Source organism: Mobula birostris, chromosome 28, assembly GCF_030028105.1.
Source record: "Mobula birostris isolate sMobBir1 chromosome 28, sMobBir1.hap1, whole genome shotgun sequence".
NCBI lineage: Eukaryota > Metazoa > Chordata > Chondrichthyes > Myliobatiformes > Myliobatidae > Mobula > Mobula birostris.
The window spans coordinates 10,516,844-10,544,657 of record NC_092397.1 but is presented as its reverse complement, the minus strand read 5'-3'; the positions used below and the strand labels follow the sequence as shown (position 1 = coordinate 10,544,657).

Below are 27,814 nucleotides of genomic sequence, written 5' to 3'. Positions count from 1 at the left end.
GCTGTCGATGGTCCCGAGCCCGTCTGCAAAAGGAGGAGAGTTGGTCATGGGGCTACCAACCCCTATCCCGTAAAAACCCTCTAGAAACACCGACAGAGGCTCCGGAGACCTTGTCCCTGGAAGAGGAAGGTTCTGACACTAAGAAGATGGGCTACACCTGGGGTCAACTTGAAGGACTGGCCTGGGACAGAGTACCCTGGCAAGCTGCCTATGCCCCAGTAGGGGTGATGGGCTTAAGAGGAAGGTGTTACCGGTGTTCATTGTTATATGTTTGATATTTTAACAGTACAGTGCCCTGTGATCAGCGGCGTTACTTTATATTACTCAAGGGAAAGCATTCTTGCCAGCAATATGATGTCCAATCCCGCAGAATGATTTTTGGTTTAGACAGACGGAATGGGAATGTGTTTGGCAGAGTTGCTGTCATAGTCCTGCATGAAATCTGATGTTTTTGAGATGTGGTAGTACATTCCAGTATAGGATTGAGCTGACCCTAAGGCATGTCTCTTGGGCTGCAGGCTTGAAGGAGTGCTGTTCTCCTGAAGGGCACTGGTATTGTAGATACTGTAATAAGGCTCTATCCTAGTGTTAATGGGTGTGGAGGAGCTTTGTGCTTTTTGCTGGGGCTCTACCGAGGCAAAGGCGTCCTTTGAGTTACTCGGACCACAGGCCTGGTCGACTAGCTTTCTCTGCGGCTTGGGAGAGAGGATGTATGCTGAGTTGGTATCATGGTGAGAAGACTTGTTCCTGTTTGCAACCAGGCTGCCATCTCCCACCGCTTTCAACCTCGTTTTCTGCTTGCAGCACAGCAGCAGCGTCATGAGGTGCGTGCACCAAGCCACCTTCTTGCGGAGGCCCGAGTTGTTACGAGAATAGATAAATGGGTTGAGGCCTGACCTAAAGAATACCAAGGTTAACCCACAGAGCTCAAACTGGTAGATGATAAAACTATTTTCAGAAGAAAGGACATCATGCACCAATGCAATACCCAGTGGTAGACAGCAGACCACCGATAGTAGTATCATGATACAAGTCACGACTGCTTTGGAATCTTTGACAGCTGATAGGTTCACAGTTTGTTCTAGCTTTTTATTGGATGCTGCAGCATTTTTACTTTGGTCATGGGCGTGCAGGTGTATCTGCACATGGGGTGCTTTGTTGGATTTCTGTTTCCTGTATAAAGAGGGTCCTGGTCCTTCAGGAGGGACAAAACTGTCAGGCTTTTTGGGGTCCACCACAGTAATTATGGGGCACCGGTGTACCTGTGCGTTCTTGTGCAGAGTCTGGGCGATCATTGCGTAAGAAATTGCAACAATGCCCACACAAAGGGTGAAGTCGACAACGTAGGTGTACAAAATGGCCTTGCCGTCTTCATTGATCAACCCAAGCAAGGGGACACAGATCCTGGAACTGTGGTACCTCGTCATGGCCGATAAGGTGGCTAAGGTGAAGCTGATGATCCACAGTATGACAGTAAAAAGGAGTCTGCAGAGAAACGAGGAGGAATGGTTCGTCTGTTGTCCCAACACCATGCGCAGACGATGAACGGCTATAACAGCCACGGTTTTCAGTGACATGATAACAAATCCTGTACTGGTGAGGTGGAAGGTGAAGCAGAAAGTGTCCGACATGCTATTCCCATTGTTGGAAAACATCACAAAGCCAAACATGGGGGCGGTCACAAGGCAGATGAAAAGGTCACAGAACGACAGGTTCAGGATCATGAAATCAAAATGCGTCCTAAACTTCCTGTAGGCTGGGTTGAAGAAGGATGAGAAGACAATGAGATTCCCATAGGAGCCCAGACAGAACACCAGGATCAGCAGAAGAATGCATGTGGCCAGCGTGGCTCTGTGGATGGCCGTCTTCACTTCCGTGTGGTTCTTGCCTGGGGAGCAGTTGGTGAGCAGAGGAAAGATGCATTCCAAGCTTGTATTCATCTTGAAAAGGAGCTTTTCCTTTATAAAGGATGGTTGGGCATCCATTCTTGTAGAGTTCACTTGTAACACTGGAAAATGTTTTAATGAATTAATTATGGTTCCTGAAATCAGAAATAAGTATGTTAATAGCATCATACAGCATAGAAGCAGACCCTTCACCCCACCGAGTCTTTGCCAACCCTAGGATAGTACAGCAGGGCATGGACCCTTTGGCCCAGAATGTTGTGTTGACCCATATCAGAATCAGATTTCATATCACCAGCTTTTGTCGTGAAATTGGTTAACTTTACAGCAGCAGTACAATGAAATACTTGGTAAATACAGAGGGGAAAAACTGAGTTACATTAAGTAACTCTACAGTATGTCTATTTTATAGTTAAGTTAAAATAAGCAGTGCAAAGGAATCAGAGATCAAAAAGTAGTGAGGTAGTGTTTATGGGTTCAATGTCCATTTAGAAATCTGATGGCAGGGAAGAAACTGTTCCTGAATCAATGAGTGTGTGCTTTCAGGCTCCTGTACCTCCTTCCCAGCGGTAATAGTGAGAAGAGGGAAGAAACCCACTCCGTGATTAATCTAGTCCTTCCGTCTGACACAGCCCATAACCCTAAATTTTTTCTAGCATCTATGTGCCCATCAGAGTCTTTTAATTGTGCCAATTGTATCATCCTCTGCCACTTCACTTGCCAGTGTGTTCCAGACACCGACCGTTCTCTTTGTAAAATGAAAAACCTACCTCCAACATCTCCCCCAAAACTTTACTCCATGCTTCAAACAGACTTATAGTTATTGGCCATTGCTGCCTTGGGAAAAAGGGTGCTGGCTATCCATAACCTCATAATCTTATATACCTCTGTTGTCATCTTTCATCCTCCTTCACTGGAGTGGCACGGTAGCATAGTGGTTAGCAAAACGCTTTACGGTACCAGTGAGCCGGGTTCAATTCCCCCCACTGCTTGTAAGGAGTTTGTACACCAACTGGGTTTCCTCTGGGTGCTCCAGTTTCCTCCCGCAGTCCGGTTGGGAGGTTAACTGGTCATTGTAAATTGTTCTGTGATTAGGCCAGGATTAAATCAGGGGACTGCTGGGCGGCACGGCTCGAGGTATCACAAGACCTACTCTGCGCTGAATTTCATTCATAATAATACTAATTTGAGCTCACTCAATCTTTCTACATAAGACATTTTATCTAATCCTGACAGCATCCTGGTAAATCTTCTCTGCACCTTCTCTATATAGCTTCCATATCTTTCCTATAATGAGACAAACAGAACTGAACACAATACTCTTTAGTGTGATCTAACCAGAGTTCGACAGAGCTGCAACATTGCCTTGTAGCTTACAGCTGTTGAAATCGTCTCCCACTAAAGAACTCCAACATACCATATGCCTTCTTAACCACCCTTGTCAACCTGTGCAGCGACTCTGAGGGATCTATGCATTCAGGTTCCAAGATCCCTCTGCTCCACCACACTGCTTGAAATCCTGCCATTAAGCCTGTACTCTTCCTTGAAGCTCGATCTTCCAAAGTGTATCACTTCACACTTCTCCAGATTGAACTCCAACTGCAAATTCTCCGCCCTGCCCTGCATCCTTTCTGTATTCCATTGTAACCTACGACAACCCTCAGCTTGATCCACAATACCACCAACCCTCGTGTCATCTGGATATTTACTAACCCACCCTTCCACTTCCTCTTCCAGGTCATTTATAAAAATCTTAAAAGAGTAGGGGGTCCCAGAGCGAATCCCAGTGGAACACCACTAGTCGCTGACCTCCTACTACCTGCGCTACCTCCAATGGGCAAGCCAATTCTGAATCCATGTAGCCAAGTTTTCATGGATCCCAAGCATCATGCCTTTCTGGATGAGCCTCCCAAGTCAAATGTCTCACTAAGATCCATATACACCACACACACCATTCTCCCTTCATCCTCGAAAAACTCGAGGCACAACCTGCCCCTCATAAAGCCATGTTGATGATCCTGAATAAGAAAATGCTTCTCCAAATTCCTGTAAATCCTGTTCTGAAGAATCCTGTCCATTAGTTTGCCCACCACTGATGTCAAACCCGCTGGTCAATAATTCCAGGAAAATCTCTGTTGTGTTTCTTGAACAAATAGAATACCAGTTGCCATCTTCCAGTCCTCTGGTCCAGTCTGCTGTGGTCAGGGATGGCACAAAGATCATTGTCAACGACCCAGTTAACTGTTCCCTCATTTCCCATAGTAACCTAGAATATATTCACTCTGGCCCAAGGGACTTATAAGACCATAAGACAGGAGCAGAATTAGTCTGTTTGGCCCAACAAGTCTGCTACACCATCCATTTGTCACTCTCAACTCCATTCTCCTGCCTTCTCCCCATAACCCTTACTAATCAAGAACCTATCAAGCTCTACCTATCTTAATGCTTTCAGAATCTCCAACACTTCCTTTTTCGTAACCCCAACATACTCCATGCTGGTCTCACCATCAAGCCCAATATGCAGTAGTCCAATTTTGTTCTCGTTTCCATTCTCTCCCTGAGACGCTCTGGGGACAATTTATAATGTCCAATTGATCTACCAACCTGCACTTCTGTAGGATTTGGGAGAAAGCCTGTGCAAACAAATGTATAGGGAGAAAACAGAAGACACCAGAGGTTAAGATTGGAGCTATGAACCGGCAGCTCAACTTGCTGTCCTACCTGGTGATTCTTGATATCTTGCATTTTCTCTGCAGCCCTTCTTCCCCCCCCCCTTCAAATGATTTCTCATTTGAAAGTCCCAATTAACTCCTCAAATGGCCCTTTCAGATAGAGAATTCCAGAACATAACCACTTTTATGAAAAAGAAATATTTCTTCCTATTCTAAACACAACAGATTCTGCAAATGCTGGAAATCTGAGCAGCGCACACAAATTGCTGGAGGAAATTAGCGGTCAGGGAGCTCGGGGGCAGCGCTGTAGTGTAGTGGTTAGCCCAATGCTTTACAGTACAGAAGACCCGGGTTCAATTCCCACCGCTGCCTGCGAGGAGTTTGTACTTTCACCTCATTACTAATTGGGTTTTCTCTGGGTGCTCCAGTTTCCTCCTACATCCCGAAGATGTACCGGTTGGTAGGTTAATTGGTCATTGTAAATTGTCCCATGATGAGGCGAGGAATAAATCAGGGGAATGCTGGGCGATGCAGCTCGAAGGGCCAGAAGGGTCTATTCCACACTGTATCTCAATAAATAATAAATAAAATCTATAGAAAAGAATAAACAGTTAGACTTTTGGGCCGATGTTCTTCATCAGGTGAAGGGCCTCAGCCCAAAATGGCAACTGTTTATTTCTGTCCATAAATGTTGCCTGACCTGCTGACTTTCTCCAGCATTTTGTGTGTGTGTGTGTACTCAAAATTCTTGAGAAACTTGTCTTTTACCTAGTAGTCTCAGATTGATAATTAAATATCAAGCAGCTTTGTGGGGGATTTTCTACCATCCTTTGGGTAAAATATATTCTCCAACTTGTTGGTGGAATTTCCCAGATTTGTTTTGGCTCTGTTTTTAAAGGGTATTTCCCCTCGTAAATTTTCCTGAATGTCTCAGCCAGCAAAAATAATTTTTGAACCTTTCCATTCCACATAGCATCGTAGAGGACATGAGAATATACTTTCTGCAGAAGTTGACAAAGAGAATGAAATGGAAAGCTCATTCACTCTGGAATGTTGTACAGCTACAAATTTTGGTCTAGATAAGTATCATAAATTTTCTTTCAATGATGGTCTGTAAGCTTTCTCTTCCTTAAACTCAATGCTATTTTCATGCTCTCAGAGTGTGCTGCACTCTGCTGGAGATGTGACCGTGAGTCATTTCAAAACATAAGGATTACGTAGCCTGTGGGAAATCCTAAACACAAGAAAGTCTGCAGTTGCTGGAAATCCAAAGCAACACACACAGAACACTGGAGGAACTCAGCAGGTCAGGTAGCATCTATGGAAATGAATAAACAATTGACATTTGGGGCCGAGACCCTTCTTTAGGACTAGAAAGGAAGGGGGAAGATGCCAGAATAATGCGCTGGGAGGGAAAGGAGGCTAGCTGGAGGTGATAGTCAGCAGTCCCCAACCACCGGGCCGCGAGGAAACGATATGATTTGGCGATATGAGTCAGCTGCACCTTTCCTCATTCCCTGCCACGGTCACTGTTGAGCTTGACACACACGAGGTCATTACGCATGCGTCATCCATGTCAGCACGGGAAGAAGATCAACTCCTCGAGCTTGCAAATGACGACGGGCTGAAAAGTGTCTTTGACATAACATCTCTGCTGGCATTCTGGATCAAAGTCATGGCTAAATATCCTGAGATAGCCACGAAAGCACTGAAAAAGTTGCTTCCATTTCCAACATATCTCTGCAATGAATGTAACGAAAACTAAATTGCGGAATAGACTGGACATAAGGAACTCCCTTTGAGTATCACTGTCTCCCATCACCCCTCGATAGCACCATCTCGTTGCAGGGAAACAAGCCCAGGGCTCCCACTGATTCAGCGATACTGATCTGTTGCAGTGATTTTATATGTTCATACGGGGAAAATATGCGCTGTGTGTTTAATATCCAAACGTTACTTAAAATGTTATGATGCTAATGACTTATAATTGACTTAACACTATATTCATGCGAGGAAAATATGCGCTGTGTTTAATATTAAATTTGTTAGATTAAGCTCTTTTAGAAATGAAATTGAGTGCATTAGCCTCTTATAAGTGACTTATAGTTCTTATCACCTATATTCTGGTTGTGATTGTGAATCGGCACGTACATGCATGCGCACTGGTGCCCGCGCAAGGCTTCATGGTCATGGTAGTCTTCTCGGGGTAAACACAACGTATCTGACGGTTACTGTGGTCCGTTGGCAACTCTACCCCCCCCCCCCCCCCCCGGTTGGCTGGTCTGCAAGAATATTGTCAATAATAAACTGGTCCGCAGTGCAATAAAGGTTGGGGACCCTTGTGATAGGTGAAGCCAGGTGGGTAGGAAAGGTCAAGGGCTGGAGAAGAAGGAGTCTGACGGGGAGAAGAGCGGACAATAGGAGAAAGGAAAGAAAGAGAGAACCCAGGGGGGAGTGATGGGCAGGTAAGAAGAGGTGAAAGGCCAGAATGGGGGATAGAAGAAGAGGGGAGGGGGAAGAAAATTTTTTTTTACCGGAAGGAGAAATCGATATTCATATGTCAGGTTGGAGGCTAGCCTGATGGAGTATAAGGTGTGGCTTCTCCACCCTGAGAGTGGCCACATTTTGGCACAAGAGGAGGCCATGAACTGACAAGTCGGAATAGGAATGGGAATCAGAATTAAAATGTTTGGTCACCAGATATTTCCGCTTTTGGCGGATGGAGCGGAGATGCTCGACGAAGCACGTCCCCAGTTTTATGATGGGTCTCACTATTGTAGAGGAGGCTACATCAGGACACAATAGGTGACCCCAGCAGATTCTCAGGTGAAGTGTTGTCTCACTTGGAAAGACTGGGGCCCTAAATTTAGGCCCATGTCCATCATTTTTTAAACTTGGGGCCCAACACTTTTTGGTACAAGTGGAATCTTGTATATGTGACAAATAAAGCTAATCTTTTAATCTTTTAAAAATATAGCTATTTAATTTTCACAGAGCCTGATTGAAGATCTGAGGGTTGAGCCCCTCCATTGGTCGGGATCGACCATGGGTGTTGTGTCCCAGCTATCTAGGTATTCAAGCCAGGGCAGTACAATGTGAGAACAGCTGTTGCCCATGTAGCAGACTCCCTTTCTCCATGCAACTGATGAATCCAAAGGAATGGCAGAGACCAATACAGTTTGACACCAGTGGCATCACAGGAGTTGCTAGTCAGCGTTGAACTCAATATAAGGTTGCCTTAGAGACTCTAGCACCAGATTGTTCCTCAGGGTTTACTCCCGAAGCCTTCCCCATGAGTGGTTATAGCCGGAAGGGAGTAGAGGTTTGAGATCAGAGTTTTTCTTCTCCTAGATGAGCTGCCAACCACAACTGATGAGCCCCATCTACCCGAAGCGATGGTTTTAAGGCACTGTAACCCGCCTTTGCCCCTTCTGTTAGTAAAAATGGTTCTGTTGGGTGTAGTAGCTAAGCCACACATGAAGTCCAGGAGCTGGACTTGGTTGTTAGAGGCTGTTTGAGATGCACACCATTGGCAGTATTTAATAGGTGGTGGGAGCTTGTCCCCATTATCACCGCCAACTATAACAACCTTAAGGAACTTATTTTAAGATCAACATATGCGGAAAAGAAACTACTGAACAATCAACTTTACTGAACCTCTTTACTCAGAAGAAATCTCTATTGAGCACATTTGTACCATTTACTTGAATGTGCGACTTAACTACAACGTTGAGTGAAAGTCTGGTTCAAGGGGTATTTTTAGATTTCCCCAGCCACTATAGCTTAGCTACCCTTATACTGAACTACTTGCCGAAATAAATTTCGTGAAGTCCCCATTAAACCTGACACAGTAGCAAAATACTCTGAATGCTGGAAACCGTAAATAAAAAAAATATAAAGTGTTGGAACCATTCAGATGATCAGTATACTGGAGAGAGAATCAGAGTTGGCTTTTCAACAGAAATCTCCATGGATCCTGCTTATTCGGCTGAGTATTTCCAGTTCTTTATAGTTTTATTCCCTTCTAATCCCAGAATAGAGCAAAGCAACCTCATACTAACTGCATTTGAGTGTATTAACAACAAGGAGAGTTTGGATAACATTAGAGGCTGAGGCGCAACTTGATTGAAGTACAATGGATTCCAGTTAATTGGGGCACTTTGGGACCAATACATTTAGGTTCAATTAAGCAGTTGCTCCAGTTAGCAGAAGTGTCATGGAAATAGTTTAATAGGTATAAATAAGGCAATCTGTCATTTAACTGAGTGACAGATTATTTATTTATCGAGATAGAGTGCGGAATAGGCCTTTCTGGCCCTTCGAGCTGTAGGGCCCAGCCGACCCCGATTTAACCCTAGCCCAATCATGGGACAATTTACAATGTCCAATTAACCTACCAGTCGGTATGTCTTTGGACTGTGAGAAGAAACTGGATCACCCGGAGGAAATCCACGCGGTCACGGGAAGAACATACAGACTCCTTACAGACAGCAGCAGGAATTGAACCCGAGTCACTGGTACTGCAGGGTGTTGTGCTAACCACAATGCTACTGTGCCATGTAGTTGAATGGAATACAGAAAAAATACAAAACTGTCAGTGCTACTGCAGTACGATGAAACTGTATTAGTTCCTAATAGTTATCAACAAAGAAATTCATCCAGTGTTCACTGGTGTATTCTTTTGTTTGCCTGTAAATGAAAAAAGCCCATGCAGATACCTAGTGCAGGTAAAGGGCTGCCTTCATACAGTGCAATCATTGATTACATTTTCCAAATCTACACTTTCATTATAACATTCCAGATGATTATTGGTACCTTCAAGAGTTCTTCATAGTGCCTAACTTGTTGAAGTAGTGAAATTGTTTAATTTTCCCTCCCAGCTGTTTCTGAAATCTACAAGCCTGAATACTTGAAAACTCAAGTGAGCAGACTAGTTCTAAATTGTCTTACTGCTTACTTCTCACCAACTATCAATTACAAAAATCATGGCTTTTTGAACACAAGCACACACAACTAATGCATTTAAAAACTATTTGCTCCAAGCATGGTGACATGTCTAATGGCCACACATGCTCGCACCTGACACCAGTTAGAAACTGTCGGCAACAGTTTCCAGCCCCAGTTAACCAGCAGAGTCTCCCAAATAAATGAAGGGTACCCCAGCTATCTTATCAATTGAATTTTGTTCTTTATAAGTTGTCCCAAATAAGCAGCTGCCAGAATTAACTGATGGCCCAATTAACAGGAATCCACAGTAGATAAACTTACGAAAGCTGGGGCAAAGTGTTTTACCCAGGGTGGCAGTGTGAAATCCTAGGGGGCATAGGTTTAAGGTGAAAGGGGGAAAGTCTAAAGCAGGTTTGCAAATTCAACCAGAGTGCAGAAGACAACAAACTGTACAAAATGCAAATATAAATAAATAGCAATAAATAACGAGAACGTGAGATAAAGAGTCCTTAAAGTTGGGAGACCTTTATAATGGTGATAGTTTAAAATCTTTTTATCAATTAACCCAACAGTATGATATCTTTAGGCCACAATTTTGGAGATACATTCAACTGCATCATTTGCTAAAACAACTACACAGCAACCCCTACAACTGTCGACTGTACTGGCTGCATATGGTAAAGATCACGAAGCCTCAACTTATTATTCAGCTTTAACACAAATCTCCAGGGACATATTTCTGTTGGGTCTTAAAAGAGCATGGGGAAAAAGACCTGAGTGTGACTTTTGAGACAAAAGAGTGGGACAAAATTTGCAAAAATGTCAAAACAGTGTCAAGAGACCTGAGTGTGCGCCTGATTCAGTTTGAGATCCTACGCCATTTCTATTGGACTCCAGCAAGGTTACGTAGATTAGGGTTGAAAAACACCCCTGAATGCTGGTGCTGTGAGGCAGATAAAGGGGACTCAGTACATGCGCTCTGGTCCTGTCCCAGAATTTAAGTACTTTGGATTATGAATATGAGGTATTCAACTCCCTTTCTGCCCCAGACTTTTTGTCTTGGGAGACACACTTGGGTTACTTGGGGATAAACACTCTCAAAATTGGATCCAGACAAGTACAATGGTAGGAAGACAAATTATACTCAGAGGGTGGAGGAACTTGGGGGGGACCATCATATCAGGAGTGGGTCACAGAAATAGCCAAGTGGCAGTTTTTGAACACATGTCTTACAAACAGTTTGATAGTTTGGACATCTATACACAAAAATGGGGCAAATATTTAGGTTTCCTGGGGGGGGCGAATAGTAGGGAATGTAGTGGTGAAGCATATTGATGAATGACAGTCTTTTCTGTTATTAGAGGTCTAAATAAACACACATGGTTATTATAGTGATATTTATTTCTGCCATGTTTGTTTTTATTTTATGGATAATTTTATGTTTTTTTCAGCTATGAATTACATAATTCCAACACTGACTCAAGTGTTCAGGGAAAATTTTTTAAAGAATTCAATAAAATTTAAATCTTAAAAAGAAAGGGAAGCTAGATTATAAAAATAAACTAGCACAAAATATAAAAATGGATAGTAAAAGTTTTTATTATATAAAGCAGAAAAGGGTGGCTAAAGTGAAAGTATGAAACTATTCCACACATCCATCCCCACAGATCTCCTACCCAGCACTTATCCCTGTAAGCTTCCGCACGTCCATCCCCAGGGATCTCCCATCCGGCACTTATCCCTGTAAGCCTTTCTGCCCGCTCTTGTCCAACCGAACTTGTATCTGCCTACCTGGACTCCATTTTGTCACCCATAGTTCAGTCTCTCCCCACCTACATCCGCGATACATCCCATGCCCTCCATCTCTTCACTAACTTCCAGTTCCCCGGTCCCAACCACTTCATTTTTACTATGGATGTCCAATCCTTATACACCTCCATTCCCCATCAAGAAGGCCTCAACGCCCTCCGCTACTTCCTGGATAATAGACCTCACCAGTTCCCCACCACCACTACCCTCCTCCGGTTGGCGGAACTGGTTCTCACACTTAATAACTTCTCTTTTGGCTCTTCCCACTTTCTTCAGACTAAGGATGTAGCTATGAGAACTTGCATGGGACCCAGCTACACCTGCCTCTTCGTTGGTTATGTGGAACAGTCTGTGCTCCAAACCTATTCTGGTACTGCTCCCCAACTTTTCCTTTGATACATTGATGACTACATTGGTGCTGCTTCCTGCACCCATGCTGAGCTCGTCAATTTCATCGACTTTACTTCAAACTTCCACCCAGCCCTCAAATTCACTTGATCTATCTCTGACACTTCTCTCCCCTTTCTCGATGTCTCCATCTCCATCTCTGGAGACAGACTGTCCACTGACATCTTCTACAAACCCACTGACTCTCATACCTACCTTGACTATACCTCTTCCCACCCCGCCACATGCAAAAATGCCATTCCCTATTCCCAGTTCCTCCGTCTCCACCGCATCTGCTCCCAGGATGAGGCTTTCCGTTCCAAGACATCTCAAATGTCCTCTTTCTTTAAGGATCGTGGTTTCCCTTCTACGGTGATCAATGATGCCTTCACCCGCATCTCCTCCATTTCCCACACTTCGGCCCTCACCCCATCTTCCCGCCACCACAACAGGGACAGAGTTCCCCTTGTCCTCACCTACCACCCCACCAGCCTCCGGATCCAGCACATTATCCTCCGCAACTTCCGCCACCTTCAACAGGACCCCACCACTAAGCACATCTTTCCCTCTCCACCCCTCTCCGCTTTCCGCAGGGATCGATCCCTCCGCGACTCACTTATCTGCATGTCCATCCCCACAGATCTCCCACCCGGCACTTATCCCTGTAAGCGTAAGCTACACCTGTCCCTACACCTCCTCTCTTGCCACCGTTCAGGGCCCCAAACAGTCCTTCCAGGTGAGGCAACACTTCACTTGCGAATCTGTTGGGGTCATCTATTGCATCCGGTGCTCCCCGTGCGGCCTCCTCTACATCGGTGAAACCCGACGCAGATTGGGGGACCGCTTCGTCGAGCACCTCTGCTCCGTCCGCCACAACAGACAGGATCTCCCGGTAGCCACCCACTTCAACTCTGCTTCCTATTCCCATTCAGATATGTCCATACATGGCCTCCTCTACTGCCATGATGAGGCTAAACTCAGGTTGGAGGAGCAACACCTCATATACCATCCAGCCCCTTGGTATGAACATAGAATTCTCCAACTTCCGGTAATTCCCTCCCCTTTCCTTCCTCTATCCATATTTCACATCACCTCCCTCATAGTTCCACCTCCTTCTACTACTTAGCATTGTTCTCCCACCAATCACCTCCCTGCATCCCCTCCCCCACCCCTTTGTCTTTCAAATTACTGTTTTTTTCAACTACCAGCATTCTTCAAACCCTCTCCGAAGTTCTTCCTTCAGTCCTGACGAAGGGTTTCGGCCCGAAACATCGACTAATCTTTTCAACTGATGCTGACTGACCTGCTGAGTTCCTCCAGCGCATTGTGAGTGTTCCTTTGACAACAGCACCTGCAGATTATTTTGTGGAAGTATGTCCCTTGGAGGACAAGAAGGGGAAATTGATTGGGTAATGAGGAAATGGCAGAGGCTTTGAATTGCTATTTTGTGTCAGTCTTCACGGTGGAGGACACGTCTAACATGCCAAAGAGAAATGTTATGGATGCGATGGGAGGTGAGGACCTCGATACAATAGCTATCACTAAAGAGGTAGTGCTGAGCAAACTTGTGGACCTGAAGATAGGTAAGTCCCCTGGTCCTGATGGAATGCACCCCAGGATACTGAAAGAAATGGCAGCAGTTTTAGTGAAGGCTTTGGTGATAATTTACCAAAATTCTTTGGACTCTGGGCAGGTCCCGGCAGATTGAAAGATGGCGAATGTAACCCTACTGTTCAAAAAAGGATGTAGGCAAAAGGCAGGTAACTTACAGGCCAATTAGTTTAATATCTGTAGTTGGGAGAATGCTTGAACCTATCAGTACAGAAGAAATAGTGAGGCATCTGGAAAGGAACGGATCCATCAGGCAGATGCAGCATGGATTCAGTAAAGGCAGGTCCTACTTGACAAACTTACTGGAGCTCTTTGAGGATATAACAAGCACAGTGGATAGAGGGGAACAAATGGATATTATTTTCTTGGATTTCCAGAAGGCATTCGATAAGGTGCCGCATTCAAGACATCCGTTAGATAAGAATGCATGGAGTTGGGGGTGATGTATTAGCATGGATGGAGGATTGGTTAACTAATAGAAAACAGAGTTGGGATACATGGGTGTTACTCTGGCTGGCAATCAGTGGTGAGCGGTGTGCCGCAGCAGACAGTGCTGGGCCTGCAGCTATTCACGATATACAATCTAGGAGAGGGGACCAAGTGTAGTGCATCTTGGTTTGCTGATGATACTAAACTGAGTGGAAAAGCAAATTGTACAGAAGATATGGAGAGTCTGCAGAGAGATATAGATAGGTTAAGTGAGTGGGCAAGTGTCTGGCAGATGTAGTACAATGTTGGTAGATGCAAGGTCATCCACTTTGGAAGGAAAAATGAAAGAGCAGGTTATTTAAATGATTTTTAAAAATTGAGCATGCTGCTGTGCAAAGGGACTTGGGAGTGCTTGTACATGAATCACAAAAGGTTGGTTTGTGGGTGCATCAGGCTATCAAGAAGGCAAGTGGAATGTTGGCCTTCATTAAGAGCAGGGAGGTTATGCTGCAAGTGTACAGGGTACTGATAAGGTTGCACCTGGAGTACTGCGTGCAGTTCTGGTCTCTTGACTTGAGGAAGGATCAGAATCAGAATCCTTTATTATCGCCAAGTATGTGGACACATACAGGGAATTTGATGCCAGTTTCCCTGAGCTCTCGCTGTACAGAATCAAAAAGCAAACAAAACAATAGTGCAAATTGTTTAGTGCAATTCAATAGTAGGATATACAGGCTTTGGAGGTGGTATGAATGAGGTTCACCAAGTTGATTCCAGAGATGAGGGGGTTAGACTATGAGGAGAGATTGAGTTGCCTGGGACTATGCTCACTGGAATTCAGAAGAATGAGAGGAGATCTTATAGAAACATATGAAAGAGATAGATAAGATAGAGGCAGGAAAGTTGTTTCCACTGGTAGGTGAGACTAGAACAAGGGGACATAGCCTCAAGATTCAGGGGAGTAGATTTAGGACGGAGATGAGGAAGAACTGCTTTTCCCAGAGAGTGGTGAATCTGTGGAATTCTCTGCCCAGTGAAGTAGTGGAGGCTACCTCAGTAAATATATTTAAGACAAGGTTGGATAGATTTTTGCATAGTAGGGGAATTAAGGGTTATGGGGAAAAGGTAGGTGGGTGGAGATGAGTTCATGCCCTGATCACCCACGATCTTATTGAATGGCAGCACAGGCTTGATGGGCCAGATGGCCTACTGCTGCTCCTATTTCTTACGTTATGTTCCAGCTTTTCATATTCTTTTTTTCCTTCAGGATTGCCACATCTATTATTATTGCTTTCTTCTGTACCTTGTTCAGTACAGTATTACTGTGTCTGGTTGGTTGGCCAGTACCTGCTTATCAGTCTGTATTTGGAAGTCCCAGTTGTAATATCTACAACTGGTATCATCCAGTGAGGTAGTGTTCATGGGTGCAGTGTCCATTCAGAAATCAGATGGCAGAGGGGAAGAAGCTGTTCCTGAATCATTGAGTGTGTGCCTTCAGGATGGTAACCATGAGAAGGCACGTCCTGGGTGATGGGGGCCCTTAATGACGGAGGCTGCCTTTTTGACGTGCTGCTCCCTGAGGATGTCCCGGATACTGTGGAGGTTAGTGCCCATGATGGAGCTGACTAAGTTTGTAACTCTCTGCAGCTTACTTCAGCCCTGTGCAGTAGCTGCCCCCTTCCCTCACCCACACCGGACGGTGACACAGCCAGTCAGAATGCTCTCCACAGCACATCTGCAGAAATTTGGGAGTGTTTTTGGTGACGTAACGAATCTCCTCAAACTCCGAATGCAATTGTACACAACACTTCACTGTTTTGCATTTCAAAAACAGAGGCAAACACTGGTTTGGCCGCAAACTGAAGCACAGTGTTGAAGTCAGTTTACCACCAAAAAAAAACTGACAAATGGCTCCACTGATGAGATATGTCGGTGTAAAGTTATGCTCGGGACGTTATCCTAGAGGAAGAGAAGGTTGAGAGAAAGTTTGATGGAAGTGTTTGAGATTATAATTGGTTCAGATAAAGTAAAATTAGATAAACCAAGTGAATAGATCAAGTACCAGTAAGAGGTTTATAATTTTGAGTAAAATACAAGAGGATGGTTTGCAAAAACATTTTAAAAATGCATTTGAGATCTGTAGTGGACTGCCTGTAAGTATTTGCAGTTTGTTGCCTTTTGCACTCCGGCTGAACACCCTAGTTGGATGGTCTTTCATTGATCCTGTTATGATTATTATTATTATTATTATTATTATTGTAAAACATTTTTTCTCAGCTCAAGCTGGTAAAACCTGAGGCTCGGACATAGCCAAGCACACTCATTTCTCGTTGGCTAGAAACTTTCTGACTATTCTAGTGGTGTTTTGTATTGTGGCTTTCTGAAGATTTACATAGATATTGCTCTGTGGCCTTAATTGTTTAGCTATTGTAGCTATTGTGGGGACGTGGCCAAGTGGTTAAGGCATTGGACTAGCGACCTGAAGGTCATGAGTTCAAGTCCTAGCCGAGGCAACGTGTTGTGTCCTTGAGCAAGGCACTTAATCACACATTGCTCTGCAACGACACTGGTACCAAGCTGTATGGCTCCTAATGCCCTTCCCTTGGACAACATTGGTGTCATGGAGAGGGGAGACTTGCAGCATGGGCAACTGCCGGTCTTCCATACAACCTTGCCCAGGCCTGTGCCCTGGAGAGTGAAGACTTTCCAGGCACAGATCCATGGTCTCGCAAGACTAATGGATTGTATAACAACTTCAGGATGAGTTGTAGATATTACAATCAGAACAATGTATTCCCTGTTCATGTTCCATCGTCTTTCAATTTCAATAGACAATTTCCTCTTTTAATTCAGCATATTTCTGGTGTTTGCAACTTAGTGATTTCTGTAAGTTATGTGTGTTTGGAATAGTTATATCTATTAGGTAAATTACTCTTGTTTGCTTTTCCTGCTATTATATCTGGACGGTTATCATGGATTGTCTGATCTGTAATAATGGATCAGTCATAATATAATTTGTGGAATTCTGACTCTGAAACTGGATCAGGCTTGTTTTTATAGTAAGCTGTGATTTATTTTATGAGTTGTATTTTAAAGCAAGATTTTGATGAATGATGTTTGCCACTTGACTGTGCCTGGTATAAGTAATCAGATTGAGTTAAACTGCTACAGGATGCTGTAATGCGTTGGATTGTTTCTGTTTTTTTCCTCGGCATTTTCTACATTTATCATCTTGAATTTTTATTATTAAGGTCTATAGATTTATTGTGTATGGCCACAAGAAAATGAACCTCATGGTTGTATATGGTGACATATATGTACTCTGATAATAAAATTTACTTCGAAATTTAAAGAGTGGGAGACTGGGTCAGTCAATGACTTCAGTAGGGAATTGGACAGGCACTCAGCAGCAATTAATTTGCTCACCTGTGGGGAAAAGAGCTGCGTAATGGGGCTTGGGATTTGAACTGAAATAAACTTGACGGGCTGACCGGTTTGCAGAATGGAAATTCTGTAATGTCAGCTGTATTACACTGGGTCTGTCCAGATTTTGGCATAGTGAGTAAGCTCAGATTTCATTTACTGAAAGATATCTGTAAACCAGATGGTATGAACCAGCAGTCCAGTAGTTTCACATAGTCACTATTGCTGAGATTAGCTTTAAAGAAATCTGTAATTTAAGTGATCTTCCAACTGCTGTTGTGGGATTCAAACTCTACCCCTAGGTCAGTAGTCAGCCACCATAATTGTTGCCCAGTGCTTTAGCAGTCGTTGGTTCAGCTGGAGGTCACATTGTATAAAAGTTGACCACAAAGAAATGGCTGCCAAAGGAGGCTTTTTTTGGGAATGGAATGACACGCCTACCAAGGAAAGAAGCCAAGAGACACTGAAACCGACTGCCACGACAGTGACACTCAGTTTCTGATCAATCCTGAGAGGAAAAGATTTTGCCAACCAGAGCCAAGTGAGAATACAACCAACTAATCGACTCATGATCCTTTGCATCCATATTGTGACCAGCAGTATAATATACATTTAAATTCTGAATGTAGATATTCCCCTCTTCCCTCCCCAGTAACTACTGCCTGTTGCATGCCCACCCCATCACCCAAGTCATGCCTGGCTCTCATTGCTACCATCAGGAAGGAGGTACAGAATAGTGAGGGTACACACTCGACGATTCAGGAACATCTGTCTCTCTGTCAGCTGATTTGAATGGACATTGAACACTACTTCACTACTTTTTAAATTTCCTATTTTTGCACTACTTATTTAATTAATATTAAATATTATAGTATATATACACCATTTTTATCGACTCCAATACTTACATTTTGTATTTTAAAGTATATATTTCTGACTGTGCAATCTTGCAACAATAATTTCCTTCCGGATAAATAAAATGTTATCTTATCTTTTTTATATATATACACACTGTGTTTCACAGTTTACATATTGCATAATACTGCTGCCACAAAGTTAACGAATTTCACTACATATGCTGATATAAAACCTGATTCTGATGCGAGAATGTCAAACGAACAAAATAGATGCATTGTAGTTAAAGGGATTTAAATTTTCATTTCAAGGATTGCCAGGCTCTTGTGAATTACTACCATCTCTTTTTTTTTATGAGAATCACTCCAGATCCTGACAAAAGATATATGTGTGGCCAACTCTCAGTATAGAGTCCAAGAGTTTTTGCATGCAGAACTAGGCCTTTCAACCCACCATATCTATGCTGACCTTTGTCCCGTTATCACTAACCCTATTTTCCCAGAAGAGGTGTATTTTCTTCCGTGCCTTGCCTATTCAAGCATCTGTCAATGTGCCTCTTAAATATGGTGATTTTATCTGACTGCACCAGTTACTCTAGCAGTGAGTTCTAGGCATCAGCCACTTTCAAAAGAGTTTTGCCTCCAAACATATCTTTACCTCCCCTCCCCCTCTCCACTTTCCACGGTGATCTCTCCCTCTGTAATTCCCTTCTCCATTCGTCCCTCCCCACTGCTCTGCCCCCTGGCACTTATCCCTGCTAGCAGCCAAAGTGCGATCCCTGTCCATTCACCCCCTCCCTCACCTCCATTCAGGATCCCAAGCAGTCTTTCCAGGTGAGGCAACACTTCAGATAAGGTGGGATTTCTTTAGCCAGAGAGTGGTGGATCTGCGGAATTCATTGACGCAGACGGCTGTTGAAGCCAAGTCACTGGGTATAATTAAAGCGGAGGCTGATAGGCTCTTGATTGATCAGGGTGTCAAAGTTTACGAGGAGAAGGCAAGAGAATGGGGATGAGAGGGATAATGAATCAGCCATGATGGAATGGAGGTATGGATGTGATGGGCTGAATGGCCTAATTCTACTGCTATGTCTTATGAACTTTAGAATTTCTTTCAAGGCCAGAATCAGGTTTAATATCACCTGATATGTTGTGAAATTTGTTGTCTTTGTGTCAGCAGTACAATGCAATACATGATAATAAAAAAGCAAATTACAGTAATATATGTGTGTGTATATATATATATATATATATGTATATGTGTATGTATATGTATAAATACATAAACATACATATGGAGGGAAGGAAGGAGAGAGAGACACACACAAGATGTACTGCAGATGCTGGCAATCTAGAGCAATACACACAATGTGTTGGAGGAGCTCAGCAGGTCAGGCAGCACCTATGGTACAGAGTAAACAGTCGACATTTCGGCCTGAGTCCCATCATCAAGACTGGAAAGGAATGGGCAAGAAGTCAGAATAAGAAGGTGGGGGGTGGGGAGGAAGAAGTACAAGGCGGCAGGAGATAGGTGAAACCAGGAATGGGGGAAAGGGTGAAGTGAAGATCTGGGAAGTTGATTAGGAAAAGAGAGAAAGGGCTGGGGAAGGGGGAATTTGATAGGAGAGATCAGAAGACTGTGGAAGAAAGGGAAGGGGGAGGAGCACCAGAGGAAGGTGATGGGCAGGTGAGGAGATGAGATGAGAGAGGGAAACAGAAACAGAGATTGGTGAAGGAGGAGTGTGCAATTACCAGAAGTTGGAGAAATCAATGTTCATGCCATCAGCTTGGAGGCTACCCCAATGGAACATAAGGTGTTGCTCCTCCAACCTGAGTGTGGTCTCATCGTGCTAGTAAAGGAGCTTCTCAAGCCAGTGGTTGAGAAACTGATTAACAATTGGTCATTTAGAGCTGAATCCACTTTGCATGCTAGTCTTATGACATGACAGTTAATTGCAGGGACACCACTGGAAGTAGCCTACACCGGTATCTATACAGCGCTAATTTAACTTTTCACAAAGCACAACTATAATTTGTCACCTAATTAATAGTTGCATCTTCAACTTGAGCTGATGATTGGAAGAAGAAAGTTGGTTGACCAGCCTTGCGGTATGACTTTCCTTCACCAAGTTCCAAACCAGACCAGCTCTCTCAACCTTTCTTTTCATTTAACGGTTGTAGTTTCATAATTTCCTTTAAAATTACCAAATTTAGTACATTCCAAAAGATGATGGGGAAGAAGGTGCTTGCATTGATTGCACATTGCTGGGACAGCAATTGTCATCCATGGTTTTGAAATGTCCCAGTGTGTTTCAGCCTGCCTCTTCTGTTATGTACTGCAGACACATGCAGTTACACATGTATAAAATTTACGTGATATGTATCTCAATGCGTTTATACATTTTGCTCCAAACATCACATCAACAATATCTGCTCAATGTTATTACGACCTTATATTCTTATTAAATTTAATTTTGCCTTTGGAAGAAAGGAAAAAATATTTCCATTTCCAGCAGTTTTTGTTTTAGAAACAATGCACCTATGGAAAAAATTAAAGAAAGCGACCTTGGTACTTTTGATATTTACTCTGAAATAGATTTTGCAATGAAGTAACAGCTTACTAACATTATCATTATTCAGTAATGAATTAAGTGCCAAATACATACCACTTGGTTCGCTTTTGATCATAGGGTCACATTTTGGCCATGATGGATGGCGTGCTAAATCTCCACGAGACGAGAGAAGCAGTTTGGCATTCAGGCTAGATACCGCAGCTTTTGACATTGATGACTGAGAGAATCAGAAATTTTCAGGCCCGACACTAAAAAAAAACAACACATACCAGGTTGCATCAAATGGTGACCAGAAACCATCCACATTGCAACAATTAAAATGAAAATCCAAATGGTAACTTTGAAAGGAAATCAATTAGTCCATGCAATACATTGTGGTCTCATTGTTAAACAAGCTTTTTTCCTCATCTGATGCTGCAGTCTGGAGCAATCTCTGGTTTCTAAGGAGCGTTGCCATGGAAACTACAAGTACGTACGAATTAGAAATGTGTTTTGCTTGCAAGCTGTGGCCCTGATGCATTCATGGACAGGTTGGTGAACTTGTCCGTGGACACATATTTTGTGATAAATGCGAATGGTTAGCTATCTCCTAGATCCCAAAATTTTGAAGATTTCAAAATAATCATCCAATTCTGCATGCATGCTGTTTAATATTCTGAGTCCACAGCCGTCTCAGTTTTACATAACCTCCTATAAGTGCATATTCTAATGTACATGCTTGGGTATAAGTGCACTTAAACTGGTGTATTGAGGGGTTGAGGCCATATTCTATTTACATAGGAGTCATACATCAGTCAGTGAAGTTCAGGACTAGAGTATGTAGTTACTGTCAGGAGAATATTTTGGAAGCATCTCTGGAAAAAGTACAAGGCATGCAACAACTTATTGTTGTCATTATTTGAAGAGATTACACGAGGTGACCACTTTATTAGTTCCACCTGTACACCTGCTCGCTAATGCAAATATCTAATCAACCAATCGTACGGCAGCAACTCAGTGCCTAAAAATATGCAGTCACGGTCAAGAAGTTCAATTGTTGTTCCGACCAAATATCAGAATTGGGTGATCTAAATGACTTTGACTATGAAATGATTGCTGGTGCCAGATGGGTGGTTTGAGTGTCTCAGAAACTGCTAACCCACAAGAGTCTCTAGAGTTTGCAGAGATTATTGGTGCCAGATGGGGTGGTTTGAGTATCTCAGAAACTGCTAACCCACAACAGTCTCTAGAGTTTGCAGAGATTATTGGTGCCAGATGGGGTGGTTTGAGTATCTCAGAAACTGCTAACCCACGACAGTCTCCAGAGTTTGCAGAGATTATTGGTGCCAGATGAGGTGGTTTGAGTATCTCAGAAACTGCTGATCTCCTGGGATTTTCGTGCACAGCCTCTAGCGTTGTGAGCGGCAGTTCTGTGGGGGAAAACTCTTGGTTAATGAGAGAGGTCAGAGGAGAATGGCCAGACTGGTTCAAGCCGACAGGAAGGCGACTGTAGCTCAAGAGACTCGTGATACAACAGCGACTGGCAGAAGAGCATCTCTGAACACGCAACACATTGAACCTTGGATGGGCCACAGCTGCAGAAGCCAAACCGCATTCCACTCCTGCATCTAATAAAGTGGTCACCGAGTGTCGTGTAACTGGCAGCTGTATTTTTCTGGAAGAAGAACATATAGTATATCTGATATGCTACAAGGAACAGAAAAGCAACTTATTATTGTCGTTATTAATGAACAGTTTATATGTAAAGTAAAAACCAGCAGATTTTATGGCGTTGGCGCATGGCCAAGTGGTTAAGGCGTTCACCTAGTGATCGGAAGGTTGCTAGTTCGAGCCTTGGCTGAGGCAGCGTGTTGTGTCCTTGAGCAAGGCACTTAACCACACATTGCTCTGTGACGACACTGGTGCCAAGCTGTATGGGTCCTAATGCCCTTCCCTTGGACAACATCGGTGTCGTGGAGAGAGGAGACTTGCAGCATGGGCAACTGCCGGTCTTCCACACAACCTTGTCCAGGCCTGCGCCCTGGAAACCTTCCAAGGCGCAAATTCATGGTCTCATGAGACTAACGGATGCCTATAATTATCACAGTTGTGTTTTGCGTATCAAAGAACAGAAGATTATGATCAAGCATAAAGCCGACAGAATGATGTTTTGAATATTCTGAGGTTTATGTGATTGTCGGACTGTACTTTTTATTGGTCTTCAGTTTTCGGTGTTTTCTTCCTTGTTGCCGATTGGTGGTGGGTGATGTATTGCTTTTTATGCAAGAGAGAAGTTGGGGTTTAGGATCTGATGTTGGTGTTTTTCTGAGTGGGCAAATCTGTTTTGGTTTTGTGTGAGAGAGGGGGATGGGGTTTTGATGTTATTGCCGCTGTTTTTTTTCTGTGAGGGAGGGACTGGGGATTCGACGTTATTGTTGCTTTTTTCTGTAAGGGAGGATGTTGGGGGTGTGAACGATCTGTTAGTTTTTTTGTGCATGGGGTGGGAGGGTTTTGGGGTTTGCAAGTTCAGTTTCTTTTCCTTTTTCATGTTGGGGTGGGTGGAGTGACAGTTTTTCTTTTCAACAGCTCCCATGGCTTTTCTGTATTTCATGGCTATTTGGAGAAGACAGATATCATAGTTGTATTGTACACGTATACTTTGACAAAATGAGCCTTTGAACCTTTGAAGCATATTAATGGCAGCAAAACGTTTCAAAAGTGAGTTATAGCTGCTGTCTTCCATGTGTTGTCTTGCAAAATGCATCTAGGAGGAAACCAGGGACAATCTTGAATTATGTTGTGGTTTCAAAAGCTGTTGTGACAATCTGAACAACGGCAGTTAATTACAATGATTAAACTTTGCTAACGCTGAATATAAAGTTGTGGCAGCCCGTACAAAAGAGAAAACGAGGGAAGAAGACAAACTTATTTCAAGAAAACTTTGCAAAGATTGGGAAATGATTCATGGTGTAGCTCTTGGAGACTGACTTGTTGCTCCTTAATAGATAAGATGCTATGGAGTGAAAGTGATATTGTTTTTAATAGGTTTTGTGATCATTTCCTGAAATACTATTTTAATAATAACTTAACAACAGGTCAATACTAATTCTGGCACAAAAGCAAAAGGTGTGAAATTGAAATAGAAACTGGTGGAAGGGAAAGTAAGGAATAATATTAATTATCACCTCATGGTCTCAATATTTATTGCTTATTTATTTATAATTGTTATTTTTCTCTTTTTGTATTTGCAGTTTGTTGTCTTTTCCACACAGGTTGAATGCCCAAGCTGGTGGGGTCTTTCATTGATTTTATTATTATTATTATGATTCGCTTATGGATTTATAGAGTATGCCCGCAAGACAATGATTCTCAGGGTTGTATATATGGTGACATATATGTACTTTGATAATAAATTTACTTCGAACTTTGAGAAGAGAAGGGTTTAAAAGGTAACCAGAATGGAAATGGAAAATGTGGGAAAAGGTGAGTAATTATTAGAAGTTAGAGAAATCAATATTCACAGTAGAGTAGTGGTTAGCACAACACTTTACAGTACTGGAGACCTGGGTTCAATTTCCCTGTTGCCGGTGAGGAGTTAGATAGATAGATAGATATACGTTATTGATCCCAAGGGAAATTGGATTTCGTTACAGCTGCACCAACCAAGAATAGATCATAAATATAGCAATACAAAAACCACAAACAATCAAACAACAAAATGCAAACTATGCCAGATGGAAAATAAGTCCAGGACCAGTCTATTGGCTCTTCCCATGACCACGCGGGTTTCCTCCGAGTCTCCGGTTTCCTCCTACGGTCCAAAGATCAACCGCTTGGTAGGTTAAATGGTCGTTGTAAATTGGCCCATGATGAGGCGAGAGTTAAATCGGGATTGTTTGGCGGCAAAGCTCAAAGGGCCAGAAGGGCCTATTCCATGCTATATCTCAATAAATACATAAATAAAATTTGTAGATGATTCTCTTAAGTAATTATAATGTGATTGGTTGTCCATCGTATCAATCGATGACAGAGAAACCTGCGCGGGAGAGTTTTTAGAGTGGAAAAGCCTTTGTATTGCAGTTCCACTCTCTCAACCTTGGAAGTCTGGGTCCAGTGGCATGAATAATTGTCACAAATTTCCTCGGTTGTAGTGGATTGCTGTGACTTTTTCTGTGCTTTGTTGTGCCCTTTGCTCGCCACAAAGCTTGGCAAGACCACCTTCCTGGGCTTGAATCTCACTGGTGATTTCATCTGCCCAGTCCACCGATAGAACAGGCATGTTTCTGTCTCACCGGGGTATGAGGCCTGCCAGCTACCCTCACCTGATTCAGCCTGCCTGTCGAAGCGGTGTACTGGGATGTGGTCGCTGTCGTGTGCGAACAGCTACTTGGAACCACAGGTGAGAGCAGAGGGTCCGGTGGGGACCAAAGGTGAGAGAGCTGCTCCAGAATGGACATGACAACAGAGAGAACCTGCTGATTCTCAGGTCAGCCGAACTCGAATAAGCAATGCTGCTGACTGTAACATCGAAACAGCGAGCTGTTGGCCTGCCCTCTCGCTGCGTCAGGAGCGTCATGTCCCTCGCTCATGAGGGAGCACCTGTCAGAGATGTCGAAGTGTTGGGATGGACAGTAGTTTTCAATGGATTCTAGGGGCTTGCTATTGCTTGCATGGTGGGGGGGGGCGCTGCTGATGCTTTTTGATGGAACAAGTGGGGGGAGGGAGAGAGTTGAATGGTTTGCTCTGCTTATATGTGGAAGGGGGGCTTTGGGATTCTAAAGTTTTTCTATCATTCATTCTTTGTTTTTTTTTCTCTGGATGTCTGTGAAGAGTAAGAATTTCAGTTGGTATACTGCATACACTAAAAACATTTATTCTATCCTGACTTATGGCAGTGAATGCTGGATCATTTCCCCAGCAATGGAAAAGAGACTCGAAGCAGCTGAATTATGGTTCTACAGGAGAATGTTAAAAATATCATGGACCACACACACATCAAATGAAGAAGTTCTCGGAAGAGCCCAAGCAGTTCGATCACTCATACCAACAATAAGAGAAAGACAACTCCGATTCCTAGGACACATCATGTGGAAAGATGAACTAGAAAAACTCAAACTCTCTGGAAAGATTGAGGGGAGCAAACCTAGAGGAAGACCTCGGCTTATGTACGTCAAAAGCATAGCCAGGTGGCTACACATCGAGGAAATGGAAGTCATCTAAAAAACGAAGGATAGATCTATATGGAAATCCATGGTCACCAAAGTTCGCATCGGATATGGTTCCTAGACAGACAGACATACTGCATACATTCTCTGACGTTAAATTGAACCGTTGAACAGGCCCTTTCATCAGAGGTGCCACCCCTTCCCTGTCACCCCAAACACCCTAATTATTATGTGACACAGTCGAAGTAGAATAAATACACATAAATGGGGTGGAAAGAGGTCTGTTTTGCTGGTTTTTCTTTTTTGTTGTCGTGTTGTTCTGCTGAACTTTGTGGATTCACTATGTTGGCGCCGGAATGTGTGGTGACACTTGCAGGCCACCTCCAGCACATCATTATGTTGTGCTGGTTGTTAATGTAGTGGCTAGCACTGATACAGGAACTCGAATAACCGACACTGCAGACTGTAACATTGAAATGGCGAGATGGTGGGCCTCCCTCTCACCGTGGCAGGAGCGATATCTCTCTCTTTCTTTCCCTCATTAGTGAGAGGGAGAGCCTGTTGACACGTCAAAATATTGGGACGGACAGTAGTTTTGATGGATCAATTCCGACCTCTGCCCGTAAGTGGGTTTCCTCTGGGTGCTCCAGTTTCCTCCTACACAGTCCAAAGATGTGCCAGTTAGTAGCTTAATTGGTCATTGTAAACTGTCCCATGATTATAACCATATAACAATTACAGCACGGAAACAGGCCATCTTGGCCCTTCTAGTCCATGCCGAACTCTTACTCTCACCTAGTCCCATTGACCTGCACTCAGCCCATAACCCTCCATTCCTTTCCTGCCCATATAGCTGTCCAATTTAACTTTAAATGACAACATCGAACCTGCCTCAACCATTTCTGCTGGAAGCTCGTTCCACACAGCTACCACTCTCTGAGTAAAGAAGTTCCCCCTCATGTTACCCCCTAGACTTTTGCCCTTTAACTCTCAATTCATGTCCTCTTGTTTGAATCTCCCCCACTCTCAATGGAAAAAGCCTATCCACATCAACTCTATCTATCCCCCTCATAATTTTAAATACCTCTATCAAGTCCCCCCTCAACCTTCTACGTTCCAAAGAATAAAGACCCAACTTGTTCAACCTTTCCCTGTAACTTAGATGATGAAACCCAGGTAACATTCTAGTGAATCTTCTCTGTACTCTCTCTATTTTGTTGACATCTTTCCTATAATTTGGTGACCAGAACTGTACACAATACTCCAAATTTGGCCTCACCAATGCCTTGTACAGTTTCAACATTACATCCCAACTCCTATACTCAATGCTCTGATTTATAAAGGCCAGCATACCAAAAGCTTTCTTCACCACCCTATCCACTTGAGATTCCACCTTTGGGGAACTATGCACCATTATTCCTAGATCCCTCTGTTCTACTGCATTCTTCAATGCCCTGCCATTTACCATGTCTGTCCTATTTTGATTAGTCCTACGAAAATGTAGCACCTCACATTTATCAGCATTAAACTCCATCTGCCATCTTTCAGCCCACTCTTCTAACCAGCCTGAATCTCTCTGCAAGTTTTGAAAATCTACTTCATTATCCACAACTCCACCTATCTTAGTATCATCTGCATACTTACTAATCCAATTTACCACCCCATCATCCAGATCATTAATGTATATGACAAACACCATTGGGCCCAGTACAGATCCCTGAGGCACACCGCTACACACTGTCCTCCAATCTGACAAACAGTTATCCACCACTACTCCCTGGCGTCTCCCATCCAGCCACTGCTGAATCCATTTTACTACTTCAATATTAATACCTAACGATTGAACCTTCCTAACTAACCTTCCATGTGGAACCTTGTCAAAGGCTAGGCGGTTGGCTCGAAGGGCCTATTCCATGCTGTATCTCATAAGTAAATAACACAAACAATGCATTACACTGTTTGTCTCAATGTACATCTGATAAATAATTTAAATACAGGGAAAAGGCAGCTTCTGTAGGATTTAGGTTGGTGACCTGAATAGTTTAATGTATATTCCAATGT

General features: G+C 43.3%; 1 protein-coding gene across 1 annotated transcript; it reads right to left on the bottom strand.

Annotated features, from left to right (window-relative positions):
* Position 1: 1 nt before the first annotated feature.
* LOC140188826 (probable G-protein coupled receptor 75) lies at positions 2-20,766 on the bottom strand. Its single transcript, XM_072245477.1, has 2 exons — positions 20,703-20,766; positions 2-2,041 (listed from the first exon to the last, which is right to left on the bottom strand). Exons 1-2 carry the CDS (start codon positions 20,722-20,724, stop codon positions 384-386), a joined length of 1,680 nt encoding a protein of 559 aa, XP_072101578.1. The 5' UTR covers positions 20,725-20,766; the 3' UTR covers positions 2-383.
* Between the last annotated feature and the right edge of the window lie 7,048 nt (positions 20,767-27,814).